Source organism: Ricinus communis, chromosome 2 (assembly GCF_019578655.1).
Source record: "Ricinus communis isolate WT05 ecotype wild-type chromosome 2, ASM1957865v1, whole genome shotgun sequence".
Taxonomy (NCBI): Eukaryota; Viridiplantae; Streptophyta; class Magnoliopsida; order Malpighiales; family Euphorbiaceae; genus Ricinus; species Ricinus communis.
The window spans coordinates 21,076,538-21,094,291 of record NC_063257.1 but is presented as its reverse complement, the minus strand read 5'-3'; the positions used below and the strand labels follow the sequence as shown (position 1 = coordinate 21,094,291).

At 35.9% G+C, this 17,754-nt stretch overlaps 1 protein-coding gene across 1 annotated transcript; it reads right to left on the bottom strand.

The window, feature by feature from the left end:
• Positions 1-16,296: 16,296 nt before the first annotated feature.
• Positions 16,297-17,545, bottom strand: LOC125369294. Its single transcript, XM_048371311.1, has one exon. The coding sequence runs from the start codon at positions 17,503-17,505 to the stop codon at positions 16,297-16,299; it is 1,209 nt and encodes a 402-aa protein (XP_048227268.1). The 5' UTR covers positions 17,506-17,545.
• Between the last annotated feature and the right edge of the window lie 209 nt (positions 17,546-17,754).

The following is a 17,754-nucleotide window of genomic DNA, read 5'->3' as shown; positions in this document are numbered from 1 at the left end:
CACAAATTTCCTCTTCTACTGGAATCCAGAAGTCGCCTCTATAATCCAATATGGGGCCTACTGCGCCACAGACTCATTCAAATAGCAACTCAGCTTGTCATCCAGAGAATCCTAAGCTAACATCATTTACTTTGAAAGATTTACTTATTTACTTACTTTATAACCAACACTGATAAAAAATTTATTATCTCGAAAAACACCTTTATAAAATTGTAAAATCTCCAGTCATTTTCTTTATATAAAATTCCTATAATATTGCGCACCAAGGTGATGATGCCCCCTATCACCAAGGGTTGCAATGCACGATGTATGATGCATGCCCTAAAAATGAATTATGAAACTGTGCATGCCTAACAGTGAAACGCCATAATGAATTCTTTCGGGACTGGGCCAAATATTGTATTTTAAAACACTTTGTTCTACTTAGAATAATAAATTAGTGTTCGCTTAAGCCTCTCTGGATCCCGAGCATCCGAAAAATACTCCTACCACCATTCTTAAGCTTCTTACAATAACTAAACTCGACCATAAATGCTCTGATCTTTGCTCGACTTCCCACGCACTAACTTCGGTGCTCCTTATTACACGACTGCAACTACGCTCTGCACTGATTTTGACTACGGTGCCCACCATCGAAATAACAATCGAAGCATCCAAGGATCGGCTTGCACCAATTTAAGGACTACTGATGTGCGTAAAATATACACATCTAAATGGTGTTTTTAAGGCTGATTTATGTACATTTGGATGTGAATTGGTCCCAACACTCACCCTATGCATCTGTTTATGTGCATTATATCCAAAAGAAGCCAAGGAGTGATAAAGGGAAGAATTGGAGCAGAATTGGATGTCAAAGTTGTCGAAACAAGTCGAGTTTGCACATAAGAAAGCTGAACACGGCCGTGTTGGTTTTAACAATGGTCGTGTTCCAAACACGGGCACCAAAACAGCTGTGTTAGGTGCATTTGACAACAGAAAAAAGATGCGTTAAGGAGCACGACCATAGAGAGCAACACGGGAATCAACACTAGGCCGTGTTCCCAACACAGGCATCAACACGGCCATGTTTGTAGCAGCTAGACTAATTAATTAAAAGAAAGAAAAGAGGGAAACGCAATCCAAGTAGGGTTAGGACGTCCCAAACTCATTTCTCTCACTCTTTAAGGGTTTTCTGAGCTGGAACAAAGGAAAAAAGAGACTTAGACCAAGGTTTCAATTGGATTCCCTTCAAAGATTGAAGATTGGGTGAGGTTCGTTGATTGGTGTCAATTCGAGCAAGAGGAACAAGAATTGATTCAAGATTGGGCAAGAGGAATTAGAGCTGTTTACTCTCATCCAAGGGTGTATTCGGGTTTCTCTACCTTTATTCATTGTTGTAATTGAATTCTTGTGAGTTTTGATAATGAATATGATTAGCTAAACTTGTTAACCCATTGGGGTTCTTTATCTAGGGATTTTTGTACTTAACTTTTGAATTAAATGTATTGATTTTTAATATTGGTTTGCAATAAAAGTGCTCATTGATTAGTTCTTCATATCTTGTTGAATGATTATTGGAATTTGAATGTTCTTGAGAAAGACTTTTAGGTTTGGATTGTCCTTTGCAACCTAAAATTGAATTCGCCTAGAGATAGGGTGTTCATCCTACCGGATTGAGAATTAACAACTTTCAATAGTGTTAAATGGTATATAATGCTAATTTGGATAATTAGAGTTAGTAAGAGATTTCAAACTAATTAATCTAAGTTAAGAAGTTAATGTCCTTGAGAAAGGCGTTAATTGCGTAGAGATTTTCCCACGGAAATTGAATTCAATCAATCAATTCCATCTTTAGTTTCCATTCCCTAGAGACAAGAATTCCCAAGGGGTTATTCCTTAACTTGAATTAATCCTTCCCTAGTAGCCGTAGTTAGATAACAATTAGAGTAGCTATTAGTTAATTTAGGAATTATTCATCATTCATTTTAGGCTAATATAACAAAGAATAAAGGAGTAACTCTGGGCTTTCACTTTCCCGAAGAATACGACCTTGATACTCGCCATTAATGCTAGACTACATCGATAGGTAAACTGCCTTAGATTGTAGCTGCATAGATAGCAACCATCAAGTTTTTGGCGCCGTTGCCGGGGAATGTTTGAAAACTAGAGTGAAATTTGCTATTTGTTAATTTAGCCATTTTTTTATTTTTATTTTGTTTTGTTTGTATATATTTATTTAGTTAAGTTTATGATTCAGGTAGTGGATGATAAGAGGGTTCAACGCTAAACTCTTTGTATGACACGTTGAAAAATGGGATCAGGAACCAAGAGAGTGCTAAAAATTAGGATACCTGTGCATCTTTAGAAGCTCGAGTGGAATCATTTTGCAGGGCTACTGATCAACTCTTCACTCCTATCCTTTCATCTCAAGTTTTTTGTGAATTTTGTTATGGTTTACATTTGAGTAATGATTGTCCATTGTGCAGTGATTTTACTCATTGTTCTTATAACTGTGAACAGGTGAATTATACGGGAAGTTGGACAAATGACTCGTATGGAAGCACCTACAATCAAGAGTGGAGCATTCATTTACTCTTTGGATGGAGCTTAGATGGCCAAGAACCACCAAGATCTCAGCAACCACATCAGCAGCCTAATCTTGCACCTTCAACTCAAGATGAAGAGTTAGTGTCAGAGGAGCGAATGATGAGGTTCTTTACAAGTCTTGAGGATATATTTCAACAAATAGAGAGGGTACTTGAAGGTCAACAAGCCTCGATTGAGAATATAGAGCATCAAGTAGGCTTGATCTTCAAGTTACTAGCTGAAGAGCAATTGGGAACTCCATCAAACAAGACTGAATCTGAGGAACATTTGAGCGCCGTTACTCTGTGTTCAGGTGAGAATTTTTCTAGTTTATCTATTATGTTTGACGATGATGCTTATGTGCAGGACGACTCCTTGAACATGGAGATAGAACCAGAAAAGAAAGAGGCAAGCATGATTCATCTGAAAGACTACCAACAGGAACGTACAGTTGATGATGTTGAGTTGCAGTTAGAGGAATTTTTTGGTGGATTTTCCACAAGTCCCTTCGATGATGGAAGATGAGCACGAGTTATCCAATGAAGAAGTCTTGGAGGAGCTTAAGTTTCCTTTAGCAAGTGAACCAAGCTAAGGACTGGAGAAAACCATCGACATTCCTGAAGAAATTGCCCAACCGTCGATCCTTCCAATTGGTAAAACTCCAGCTTTCAAATTGGAAGAGCCCCTAGAGCATCATGACTACATGCAAATATATGAAGAGCAAGTTTTGCCCATCATACTGGCAGCTTGCTTGACCATCAGAAAAAGGAATTTGACGATTAGTCCTCTAAGCTGATACTTGAAGCCATTTGCTTGGAAGAAGGATGGATGGTCATCAATCCCCACCATTTGCTTTTCACCATGAGTCCAGCTAAGAAGACTCATCACACAAAAAAGAAGCGCTTTTGGGAGGCACTTCAAATTCTATTTTTCATTTTTAATATTCTACCCTTTCATTTTGAAACATTTTATTGGTTTTAAGTTTTCATATTTTATTTAATTATTATTTTCAATTCGATTATTTCTCTATTTTATTATTTTCAGATTCTACCGAGGAGGCACTGAATTTTCACAACACCAGCCTCGATGGATGATTAAGGCAGTCCCCTAGATCTTTTTATTTTTCTGCATTTATTTACTTTATTTTTTATACATGTCATGCACTTGGATTGTATTGCCTGTGTTCTCTTAGTTGAGCATTCCATGCGGGTATCCATAACATTTTACACTGAGGACAGTGTGTTCTTCAAGTGTGGGGTGGTTGTGGGTAAACCTTATAATCCTACTCTCTCATATGTTTTTTTGATATATCTGAAATTGCTATCACTAGGTGCTGTGTATTGTTAGGATGTTAGGACACTGTGTCTTTATGCACTTGAGTATGCTATTTTTGAGCTGATTGATGACTTGATTTACAGAATTGTAGTTACTTTTCGTTATTGTTCATTGTCCTTGGAAAACAATTGATGGTGTTTTACACATCAACCCTGCCGGGTTAAACCGATGTTATTTAATTATTTTTCAAATTATCAAATTTTAACTTAGAACGTTGATAATGTCATATGCATGTGTTTCTTAAGTAATGATTCAATTAATGATGTTGCAAACCAATTGCACCTAATACCACACCTCAAAGTGAGAGTTTGAGCCAGTTGAGCATTTATTATACTTTTGCTCTTTATATTTCTTGTTTGAGTGTGCATTGTACTTGACTTTGCTTCTAGAACTTACTTTGTAATGCTTGTTGAAGTTACATGAATATTGTGAATACCATGAGATGATTTGGACGAATTAGGATTCACCATATTTAGCCAAAAGCCTACCCCCTTATGTTTCCATTAGTTAGGCAGTTTTGAGCCTTAACCTTTTCTTTATAATCTACACCTATACACTTCAATTACACTATTCTTTACATTTATCTTTCCTTTACCCTTATGCTGGAATTTCTTTTTGTGATTTGCTCACCCTTATGTGGGATTAAAATGCCAGTTGTTATGTTGGTAAATTCACTAAATCTTTTTGAGATTTTAGATGCTTCCTCCGATCCAAATTGTATTCTTATTCTTTACGTATGCAGCAGTTCTTATAAGCTGCTAGTTTATTATTCAAAAAACTGATGAAAAGAAAAAAAAAATAACAAAAGAAGAAAATAAACAAGATTCTTTAATTATTTATCTCTTTATCGGATTTAGAGCATTTGCGAGCATTATTCTACGAAGTAGGGATTTTAGTGAATAATTCTTTTTGTATATTAGGCATTTAATCCTTTGAGCATATATTGTTGTTTATCGCATGAATTTCAGCATTTTCACACTTATTTCCCAAATCTCCGTACCTTTACCTTAGCCCCATTACAACCTTGGTAAAGACCCTTTGATTTTGGTATTTACTTATTTACAGTAGTGAAGATATGATTTATGAGCAAGCTTATGGTGAGCGGGTCTTGTGCATTTGCTTTGAGGGATTTGTTATTCACCTAATATACACTTTGAGCGACTTGAGTGATCTCTGTGAGGCATTGGTTCATGATGTTTGTGTTAAGTTGTCATTTAAGTTATTCATGCATTAATATTATTTCCATTCTCTATTAATGATTTGCAATTTGATTTATGATTGAGTATCCTTTGAGATGTGTTGAATACTATATGTTGTGGACTGGGTCATACACTGTAAGGAATTGCTAACTGCAATTTTGTGAGGAGAGTGTGGGGTGATTTGATGTGCGTAAAATACACACATTTAAATGAGGTTTTTAAGGCTGATTTTATGTACATTTGGACGTGAATTGGTCCCAACACTCACCCTATGCGTCTGTTTGTGTGCATTAGGTCCAAAAGAAGCCAAAGTGTGATAAAGGGAAGAATTGGACGTTAAAGTTGCCGAAACAAGTCGAGTTTGCGCATAAGGAAGCTGAACACGGCCGTGTTGGTTTTAACACAATCCAAGTAGGGTTAGGACGTCCCAAACTCATTTCTCTCTCTCTCTAAGGGTTTTCTGAGCTGGAATAAAGAAAAAGGAGACTTGGACCAAGGTCTCAATTGGATTTCCTTCAAAGATTGAAGATTGGACGAGCTTCGTTGATTGGTGTCAATTCGAGCAAGAGGAACAAGAATAGATTCAAGATTGGGCAAGAGGAATTGAAGCTGTTTACTCTCATCCAAGGGTGTATTCGAGTTTCTCTATCTTTATTCATTGTTGTAATTGAATTCTTGTGGGTTTTGATAATGAATATGATTAGCTAAACTTGTTAATCCATTGAGGTTCTTTATCTGGGATGTTTGTACTTAACTTTTGAATTGAATGTATTGATTTTTAATATTGGTTTGCAATGGAAGTGATTATTGATTTGTTCTTCATATCTTGTTGAATGATTATTGGAATTTGAATGTTCTTGACAAAGACGTTTAGGTTTGGATTGTCCTTTGCAACCTAAAATTGAATTCGCCTAGAGATAGGGTGTTCGTCCTACCGGATTGAGAATTAACAACTCTCGATAATGTTAAATGGTACATAATGCTAATTTGGATAGTTAGAGTTAGGAAGAGATTTCAACCTAATTAATCTAAGTTAAGATGTTAATGTCCTTGAGAAAGGCGTTAATTGCGTAGAGATTTTCCCATAGAAATTGAATTCAATCAATCAATCCCATCTTTAGTTTCCATTCCCTAGAGACAAGAATTCCCAAAGGGTTATTCCTTAACTTGAATTAATCCTTCCCTAGAAGCAGTAGTTAGACAACAATTAGAGTAGCTATTAGTTAATTTAGAAATTATTCATCATTCATTTTAGGCTAATATAACAGAGAATAAAGGAGTAACTCTAGGCTTTCACTTTCTTGAGGAATACGACCTTGATACTCGCCATTAGTGCTAGACTGTATCGATAGGTACACTGCCTTAGATTGTAGCTGCATAGATAGCAACCATCAACTACCCACCAAGGCACAATGAAAAGGAAAAGGAGAAATTCATTAAAATGAGCCCAAAGCGTCATCCATCAAAAGTGCATCAGAAAGTTCCTGGTTTACAAAAAGATTTTCCTTCCCCCACAACTTAACAATACAGTCCGCTGCTTTATTTGCAGATTGTTTAACTAAAAAGAATTCCAACTCTCTAAAAAAGTGTTACTTTATATATGAAGGATATCTGAGATAATTGCCTCCACTTCCCAGCTGATATTCCTCCTAGTAGCCATATCTAGAAGATCTGCTGCATCAAACTCGGAAACAACCTTAGAAACTCCTGTGGAAATAGCCAGATTAACTGCCTCTCGAAGGGCAACAGCCTCCTCTTGAAGAACTAATGAACAATGAATAGTTTTAGTAAGGCCATCAATGAAATTACAACTTGCATTTCTGCCTATGGAACCAACATATTTGTTCCCCTCCATTTTAGCCACATCAGAATTAAACTTGACCCACCCTAGAGAGAGGGCTAAACTTCCTGACACATGATTGGTAATAGGTGGAAACAGTAAATTCTGATTAAACATTTTTTATACTTCCACAAGCACTCTGAACCTTTTCGAGATGCGCAAACTAGGGGAAAGGGGGATCAGGCTTAACACCCTCAAATATGGCTTTGTTTCAGGCTATCCAAATAGACTAGCAAGTGATAGCAATGTTAGCCAGAGATTAACCATCTTCAATCTTGTAGAAAGCATCAAAAATATCTATGAAAATTAGTGATCAATGATGTATCATTTCTATATTAAAATGCTGAGATTACAGATGAGTATTTGTTGCTTATATATACACAATGTTCAACGGTTGCCTAAGCTCTATTTTAACGGTTGTCCTAAGGCCTATGTCAATGTTCCTTTCTTCTTCAGGAAAGGTAGAAGTGACCTTTCCTTCAAAGCAGGAAGGGTTGCTCCCTTTCCTAGGAGTCTTTGAGGAAAAGTATGTACAAGCTTTCTGCTTATATAGTCTCTGAGACTCTCTTTCTTGGTTGCCTTTTTATTCCTTCTTTTTATTCTTCATATTTTAACACTCCCCCTCAAGTTGGGTTCGTATAGATTGACAGAATCCATCTTGCTGAGAATGGTTTGATGATTTATCTTGTTGAGGGCTTTTGTAAATATGTCTGCTAGTTGTTCATGACTTCTAACATATGGTGTTTCAATTTCTTCATTTTGTACTTTTTCTCTGATGAAGTAACAATCGACTTTGATGTATTTGGTTCGTTCGTGGAATACTGGGTTTGATGCAATATGTCGAGCAGCTTGATTGTCATAATACATCTTCATGGATCCTTTTTTAATCCAAATGAGTTCACTAGTCGTAGATGCCATGGCTCAATATTCAGCCTCTGCACTTGATCTTGCAACCACACTTTGTTTCTTACTTTTCCATGTCACCAAGTTTCCTCCTATAGAAAAGGTGCAAAAACATGTAGTTGATTTTCTGTCACAGCTCCCTGCCCAATCTGCATCAGAGAAACCAACTATAGTGTTAGTGTTGTTTTTCTTCATCCAGATTCCTTGACCTAGAGTGCCTTTGAGATACCTAAGTATCCTATCAATGGCTTCCAAATGACTGGTACGAGGAGCGTGCATGAATTGGCTTACCATACTCGCTACATATGCAATATCAGGCCTGATAACAGTTAGGTAGATCAATTTACCTACTAAGCGATGATATTGTCCTATGTCAGTTAATGGTTCACCATCTTCTAAGCTGAGTCTAACATTAGTTTCCATTGGGATATTGGCTAGTTTAGCTCCTAGTTTTCTAGTCTCTTTTAATAGGTCAAGGACATACTTTCTTTGGGATAGGAACAGTCCTTTATTTGATTTGGCCATTTCTATTCCAAGGAAGTATGATAGTTGTCCTATGCCTTTGATGTCAAATTCCCTTTTTAGGCTTTATTTGACTTTCTCTATTTTTTGGTTGTCATTCCATATTATTATGATGTCGTCAACATACACAAGGACAATAATAGTGTGTATATGAGTGTGCTTAACAAACATAGAGGAATCTGAAACGCATTTACTGAAATCCATATTTAAAAGGAAAAGGCTTAGTTTGGCATACCATGCTCTTGGATATTATTTCAATCCATAGATTGCCATTTTCAGCTTACATACCAGAGAAGAGTCTGATGCGGATTCGTGGCCTAGGGGAAGATTCATGTAGACTTCTTCTTCCAAGTTCCCTTGCAGAAAAGCATTTTTGACGTCCATTTGAAATAGATTCCATCCCAGGTTGGTAGCTACTGATAGTAGAATTGGGACGGTGTTCATTTTTGCAACAAGGACGAAGGTTTCTTGGTAATCAACTCCATAGGTTTGAGTGAATCCTTTGGCTACTAGTCTGGCCTTGTATCTTTCAACTATTCCATCACAGTTGTATTTTATTTTATATACCCATTTGCATCCTACGGGTTTTTTGTTTGGTGGTAGTGGGACAATATTCCAGGTATTATTTTTCTCTAAGGCTTGAAGTTCTTCTTTCATGGCCTTGCACCATTTTGAATTGGTGTTGGCTTTATAGAAAGATGTAGGTTCAGTGTATGTTCTAATATTACTTAGGTATGTCCGGTATTGGTTTGAAATGGTATCGTAATTGATAAAGTGATGGATTAGATATGATACCTTATGGGACACACAGTCCCTTAATTTTACAAGAGGCCGTGTCTGTCGAGTAGATCTCCTCAAGAAGATCTCTTATGCTTGAGGTTTTTCTTCGATTGTTTCAGCTTCTCCCCATGAAGGAATTGTCCTTGAGTTTGGGTTCGGTTCCCCCTCTAAGTGAACAACCTGTTCTTGATTGCTGTGAGAAAAATTAAAATTATGTGGAAATAATAAAGTGTATGGCCCTTGAGTGTCTATCAGAGGGTTTTGGAGACCATCATTGTGGTAGGGGTCATTTTCTACAAATAAGACATCCCTAGATATATAGGTTTTGTGAGTGGTAGGATCGTAATATTTTTACCTCTTTTTTTAGAGGAGTATCCTAAAAAGAAGGTTTTAACGGAGCTTTTATCAAACTTGTAGTGTCGTTTGATGTGAGCATAGCAGGTGCAGCCAAAGACTCGTATGTGCCCTAATTCGTTTTTCGTCCTTTGAGGATCTCTAATGGACTTAGGTTTTAATGTGATGTTGGGTAACCTATTAATGAGGTATGTGGCAATTAGGAGGGCATCCGACCAATAGGTAGTTGGGACGTTATTTTGAAAAAGAAGAGTTCTTGTGACTTTGAGAAGATACCTGTTTTTTTCTTCAGAGACCCCATTTTGTTCAGGGGTATTAATGCATGTAGTTTGATGCAGAATTCCTTCCCTTTTAAAAAGTTCTGAAAATTTTTTATTTATGTACTCAGTGCCATTATCAGATCGAAAGATTTTGATTTTTACAGCGTACTGGTTTTGGATAAAGTGAAAAGATTCATGAAAGCAAGAGAATATCTCATTGTCCTTTTAATAAGTAAACCTAGGTAGTGCGAAAGTAGTCATCAAGAAATATAACAAAATATCGGAAGTGACTATAAGATTCAACGGGGGCAGGTCCCCAAACACTAGTGAATTAATTTAAATATTTTTTCAGAAACATCCGAGTTGAATATGGGTCGGATTGGCTGGGTCGGATCTAGGTCAGGTCTCCTATTCGGGTCAAGTTACTATGTTGCCTTCGGGTCTGGGTCGGGTCGGGTTGTCATATAACCCTCAGTATATATCAACCCATTTTTTCACCCTTTTTCCTATGGTTTTCTTCTCTTCTGCTAGCCCCACCGAAACCAAATTTCCTTTCTCCTCTCTTCATCCCTCCAGTACTGTTCCTCTTCTCCCACCCACAAATCGGCCTCAATTGAGGGTGCAGATGCCAGCAATGGTCGCGATGGTGACCCTATTTTTTACAATGGTCGCATCGTTAGATGTTGTTTGGTCCTCCCCTCGGTCGGGTTGCTTCATGGGTGTTGAGGCGTCGAGTGGAGCACGCTTGTTTTTTTGTAGCATTGAGAGAGAAAGAAGAGTTCAATAGGGTTCTCCGAGTTTCTTCTTGCTGAATATTGGCTATTACAACGTCAATTTTCAGGAGCTCCGTCGACAGGAGGATTTGAGACCTCAGGCTTTCGTAGCTTGAGCCAATCCTCCCAGGTAAGTATAGACTAGGTCTTGTTCTGCCCTCTTCTGTATTTCTTCTGTGTGAGTTATAGGAGGGAGATAATTTTATAGTTCTTCCCATTTGGTTAGAACTTCTATTGCGTATTCTAAGCTGTTTTTGGTACCTTATGTGATTTGCGATAATTCTTGCTTGAGATTGAAAATGTGTGCGAAATTTTATTGATGGTCGTATAGCCCTTTCATTTTTTCCTAAATAGCCTTTGATGACTCCAAAAGCATGCAGAGCCTGGAATTTTGGGGCTCCATTGTGCTGGTGAGCAACGACATGACCATGTGGTTTATCATTTGCCACTTTCCATTTTCTCTATTTCTTCTTCTATCGGGGCTTCTGACCTTTCTGGTTTAGGTCTTTATTTTGTTCCTATGATGAAACCGAGCTTTCTTCTGCCGCTGAGGCCAATGTACATAGATTTTGACCATTCAAAATAGTTTTGATTGCCTTTCAGTATGATGTTGGTTAATTTGTGGTCACTTTGAGACATGGTTGGTTTGTTTGAAAGATTTATGAAGGTAGATGATGATCACAGGCTTAAGACCTGCTCTGATACCATGTGAAGATTAGTGATCAATGATGTATTGTTTCTGTATTAGAATTTTGAGATTACAGATGAGTATTTGTTGCTTATATATACACAATGTTCAACGGTTGCCTAAGCTCTATTCTAACGGTTGTCCTAAGGCCTATGTCAACGTTCTTTTCTTTTTCAAGAAAGGTAGAAGTGACCTTTCCTTCAAAGCAGGAAGGATTGCTCCATTTCCTAAAAGTCTATGAGGAAAAGCCTGTACAAGCTTCTGCTTGTGCAGTCTCTGAGACTCCTTTTCCTGGTTGCCTTTTTATTCCTTCTTTTTCTTCTTCATCTTTTAACAATATCATTCCACCACCTGATGAACACCCGGTTAACCGAAATTCTAGGAGAATACCCTCCTGAGCTAAGAAACCAAGTTGCTTTCGCATGAGGACATTGGAACAGGATGTTAATCATAATTTCAGAATGATAAAGATATTGTGCTATATATAATCTAAATTTTGAAATCTCAGTGGGGCTCCAGCCCTCATTACTCCCTTACTGGATCCGCCCCTACTTGTAGGTATTGATCAAGTTCAACTTTTTGATGCCATTTTTGTATCACCAATTGGGTCTGCTACATATTATAACTTTAATAAAGAAAAGTTATAACTTTAAATGGCAAATAATTCACTTGAAGAATGCCTTCTCCTATGTTGGTATTTAAAGAAAACTCAAAGACTTAATTCATGTGCTTGCAGGAATAGACAGTTGACATGCAGTGCCATAGCTAGTTATCTGGTTCATTATGATTTATTAAGGGTCCAATAACTGTGTATCATTATAACATATGACCTAAAACATCCAACTCCAACACAATACATGGCAAAATGTGACTCAGTCCATCATTCGAAAAAAATTTATATATTTCAAGCAAAGTCTTGAATATACAGACAAAAACACATGCATTGCTTTCAAAAATGCTAATACATCTGAATGAGAAACTATTTTACTTCATAAAACTGAATAGGAAACCTTCCTTTGCTGGTTCTTACATCTCAATCCATGTCTTTGTTTACCCATCTAAATTCTTTTTTATTGATGTCATTTCTTCATTAAACATGCAAAGATACCCTAAAAGCTATGAATCACAAAAAAAGAAAAAGAAGATTGATTTATTTGTATTTTAAACATAGTACACTAAAGTCACCTGCATTTGATCCTACAGAAAAAATTAAAATCTCAATAATGGCCACAATTGCACTTGTAGTAGCATGTTGCAGAGAAGGGGTTGTCATGGATCTTAATTTGTAACTAAACAACTATGGCTATCTCACTGCAATCCTTTTTTTCTTTTCTTGTAGTATTACCAAATTGCAATAATTGTATAAATCTATAGTTGGCTGTAATTTGATAACTTGAACCACTAATAATAGTACAAATATTAAATATTAGAATCATCTTCATATTTTATATGCACCTTTATAGACAAGTTCAAAGAAAAATGACTAAACAAATCTAACTTCTAAATGTCACCACCAAATTTTAAAATAAATAAAAATAAATAAATAATTCTTAACGCATAACGTAAGAATATACAATATAAGTATAAAATAAAAAATTTGAATGTGCTATCTAAGCTTGGAGTTAGCTTTTGAGTTAGAACCAAGTGATATGAGCTTAGATATATATTTTAGTATTTTAAGCATAAAATATAATAAAGACAAAAATTATGAATTAAATAACTTCAAAATTGTTAATTGGACATTAAGAGTCAAACTGTTGCGAGTTTTGACAATTCTAGTCCTTTTAACTTTAACAATTTTAGCGAATTAGTTTCAGTATAGCCAACATGATGAAATTGAAAAGATTTTTTTATTCCTTATCAAAATTTTCTTTTAAAAAAAAGTTAATAAACTTTAAAAGAAGAAGAGAGGGAAAAGAGAAGGGAAGAGAGAAAAGGGAAAAGAGAAGGGAAGAGAGAAAGTTTTGTATGTTCTAGCAATAAACAAAAAGTTTTCTATACAAATCTTTTTATGTTATATAAAAATGTAAATAATTTGGAAAAAAGGCTAAAATTTTCACAATTAAAAAAATTGGATTAAATTATCAAAATTCGAAATTATTATTATTATTTTTTTACCGATAGACCTTCAGAATTTGTAGGTAGTATAAGGTTTAAGAGCCTTTGGCCAATAACTGCAACTGTAGTTAGCCAAATAATCTATTTGTTTGCTTCTTTTAAATAAGAAGGGTAAAAGTAAAAGGCTCTTAAGAGATTAATTTACATAATATCTAAATCTTTGTTCCAAAAGTTAATTGATGGAAAACTGTATAACTTGATTTAATGGAAAAGAATGCAGAATCTTAATTCTATAAGGAATACTCATCAATGATTATGTACTTGTGCATGTTTCCAAAAAAATTATCCATATGCTAAGCTATCATCAGCAACTTATTGTCAATCATTAGCCATATTTCAGAATCAAGTAGCAAGCAGTATAAAGGACACTTTTTTCACCTTCGTGTAGTGGGTATCCAAGTCTACAGCTACTCTTTGCTTAGGAGTTTTGCCTTTAAGATCCGTATTGCAACTGATACAGTTTGGCAGTCAAGCTGCAAGGAACAAAAATAAGTTCTTTCATGAAGATATAGTTGGAGTGCAGAATAGAAACAGGTAAGGGCTTTTTGGCTATTTTCAAAAGAACAGAGTCACAGAAAAATGTACGCATACAAGTGGTTTGAAAAAGTATGATAATTACATTTTTTATCAATGAAATTGAGATTCCCAAGACTCTTGTACCTATGTATAAGCTTGAATTACAAACTGACTAATAAATACAGTTTTCAGGGACATCAATTCAAGAGATTATGAGCCATAATAAATATTGAACACTATGGATTTAATAAAAGCACATAATTCTTTTACTAAAATCTGTGGGAGGGTAGATTTTTTATATTTTTATGAATTCAAACCAAGGGTATCAATTATCATAGAATTTTGCAATGCACGACGAGTTGCTTAGAACTGGTAAGATGAACCCTCAATTGCACTGATATTGTGTTCAAATGAGAGTAAACAGAAGCCAGTACACAAAGAACCTAAGATTCATACTTAGGACCAAAAATCTAGCTTTTATATCTGTTTTGGTAAAAGCCAACTGGAACCCTTTTTCAAGGTTGTCAAATTCAGTACATGCATACAGAGAATATCAAACTGAATTCTGATCCAATTAAATTTGGCTCAGCACCGGGATTGCCAAATCTTTGGTGTCATTTTAATGTCAAGATCCACTTTGAAACCCAAGTCAATCTTAACCTCTCAACAGAAGCTACCTTATAAAACTCTGGCACTTTTGTGGTCATCACAAGCAAAACCATAAAAGTTAAGAAAATTTGCCTTAACATGAACATAGCCCATATAGATAAGTGACAACTAATCCACATTGTGAACTCAACATGTAAAACTGCCAAGCTTTGATATCTAAGGCATCTGTCTGACTATAAGCTAACTGAAGATTTCTGAGCCCACTTATTCAAATTCAACCACATAGTTGGTCCTTTTTCACTACAATAGCAGCTGTCAAATAATGTTCTATTAGTTTTATATGTTATTGTTCACGATTTGATATTTGGAAACGCATACCATGAATCCACAATTTAGTAGATATCAGGCTAGTTTGTTTCAAACTCTATAGGCTAGAGGTATCACCTAAGATTTGAGTAGACTTGGATGTACTACATAAGTAAAACTTCTTGGATTGCAACAAAAGAACAAGAGCACATGAGTAGATATCAGTTCTTATCTAAGTCTTTCTAAAGCTTTCTTCCTACCACATAAACAGATTGCAACAGGAACTATAGCAAAAGCATATGACAGACCCCTTCAAGCTGATTTCCAAATAATTTTATCTGCTTTAAGAAAGTAAAAATTTGAAAAAGAAAAAGAGGTTGCAAGATTTAGAAATATAAAAAAAGTCCATGTTTTGCGCTTCAAAGAGAAATGTAACTAATCAACTCTTGCAATTAGAAGAAGAAAATAATAATACCTTGGGTAAGCATTTGAAACCTCCACCAGTCACATTAAGCAATGCCAAAGATAAAATTCTTTCAGGCACCATTGCTGCTAACTTGCAAGCTATCATTGCACCTGTTTTAGAAGTAACACATAAAAATCAATTGATGAAAATATTTCAATATTGATAAAGAACAAATTCAATTTTCCCATATTCTATCATAAAAAGTGTCATATATCACTTTTAAGTATTGCAAACAATACAAGGTAAAGATGAACACGTTTACTAAATATAAGGACTCACCCACTGAATGCCCAGATGATCTAGTAAAGCAATTGTATCTTTTGCCATAAATTTGGTTTTGCAACCAATAATCACAACTCCACAAATTCAGTCTTATTGCTTCCTTCATTTACTAATGGCCAGTTTGGGATTGCTGTTTTGAACATTAGAAAAGCAGGCTTAGATTTTTTCTTTTATTTCATAGATTAATTTTTAAATTTTTTTTCAAAAACCTGCTTTTTTGAAAAAAGCTATCAATTAAAAACTGCTCATTTTCCAGATTCTGGTTCATTAATTTGGATCATCCATTCAAATTCTAAAATGACTGAAGAAAGAATAAAAATAAAAGCAATAAAGAAGAAGAATAGAGGACATACCTATGATAAGGAGGACTTTGGTTGGTCCATAGCCGTAAGCTCTGTAGGAAATCTCAACGCCATTGTTGCAAGCTCTGTCTGAATGAGGCTGCTATGTGTAGACCTGCAAAACGGCGTCGTTTGACAGAAAAACAAAAGATTTATAGTCAAAATCAGAAGTGGCCACACAGGGTCAAAAGTCAAAACACAATGCCATGCCATGTCTTCACGTTGGCAATTATTTAGAGAAAATTGCTTTTTCCTCTGAGTTTCCACTGTTTTATAGTCAACGTTCCTTTTATTTGAAAATGGAATAGTAATGTCCCTAAATTGGATCTGCTACATGCTATATCTTTAATAAAAAAAATTATAACTTTACATAAAAAATGCCTTCTTCTAAAAATGCCTTCTTCTACGTTGGTATTTAAAGAAAACTCAATGGCCTAACTTATGTGCTTGCAGGCACACACAGTTGAAATACAGTGACATTATCAGAACTTGATTTGGCTGTCTGATGATCTCCGTTGGTGGCTGCCTCATGATCTCCATTGGTATTAGGAGTACTTGATGTGGCTGCCTCATGATCCCCATTGGTGTTAGGAGTACTTGATGTGGCTGCCTCATGATCCCCGTCGGTGCTAGGAGTACTTGATGTGGCTGCCTCATGATCCCCGTCGGTGCTAGGAGTACTTGATGTTGCTGCCTGATGATCCCCGTTCGTGCTAGGAGTACTGTTGGCACCATCTTCTTCATCCTTAACAATAACAAGTTGAAACCAGAGCTGATCACCATTGCAACGAAATGTCCAAAACTGAACAGTGGGATTATTTTGGAAAAGTTTCATGTTGTTCGTGACCACTTTGGGATACCAAGCAGTCGCTAAATTATAACTGCTGTTATTCTTCATATTCCACTTCCTTAAGGATAATTCGATCCCCTTCCTATCATCAGATTCAGATGGTCCTACGAACATAACATTTATTCCTTTCAAGTGTTTGCCATCGCGTTCATTCAGCATCCTAATCTCCTCATCTCTCAAAAACCCATTATTTTTCACCTGATTTAAAGGTATTGAAACCCTATTTTGGGTCTTGGCTATATCAGTATTCGTGAGTTTCTTTGTTATTAACAGATTTACCTCAGAACCACCCTTTTCTTCTACTGTTCTCCTTAACACACTTGGCCATGCCACTTCTTCAGAATTATTCATCTTCCTCTTCTTCGACAAGTTCTGATCATTCACCCCAACATCATTACTAAGTTGAAAGCACCTTTCTGGAGGACCAGCCCTAACCTCGGCAATGCTAGTTCTCTGTTGGTGTTCAGTTGTGTATGCAGAAAGGCTAGGCCAGTTTCCTTCTTCAACAACCCTCTTTCTTTTACGTGCACCGCTCCTCTTTTTCTTTGTTATTTCACCAAACCTGGGTTCACCATTCTCTTCAGCCTTTACGCGAGAAGAAGAAGAAGGAGATGCATTATTCCTTTTATTAGCATGGAACATTATAAATTCCTCAATGACTCTTTCAGTGAGCTTGTCTTCTACCTGGGTTATGATTTTTGTAGTTTGTTTAACCTCATCCATAACCTCATCAACCAAATATATGAAAGGATAATCGTCACTTTCACATTCAACGTATGCATTTCCGACACTCTCCATCTTTCTTCAAAGATTCACCAGCAAATATATATAGAACAGTTATGAAGGAAATCTATAAGACATACACAGAGAAATTAACGATGGATGCAAATTGAGGGAGACGGCTTAGGGTATTATATACAGTATTAATTGGACAAGTCGGTTCCTGAACTATTGTCCTAATTAAATTGAAATTTGATAGTCCCAATATTACATAATTTATCTAATAAGAATCCTAATTGAAATACAACTTGAAAGTAACTACACTAC

Bases quoted from the DNA above. Each gene is read 5' to 3' on its own strand.
- LOC125369294 (XM_048371311.1), bottom strand. From the start codon at position 17,505: ATGGAGAGTGTCGGAAATGCATACGTTGAATGTGAAAGTGACGATTAT.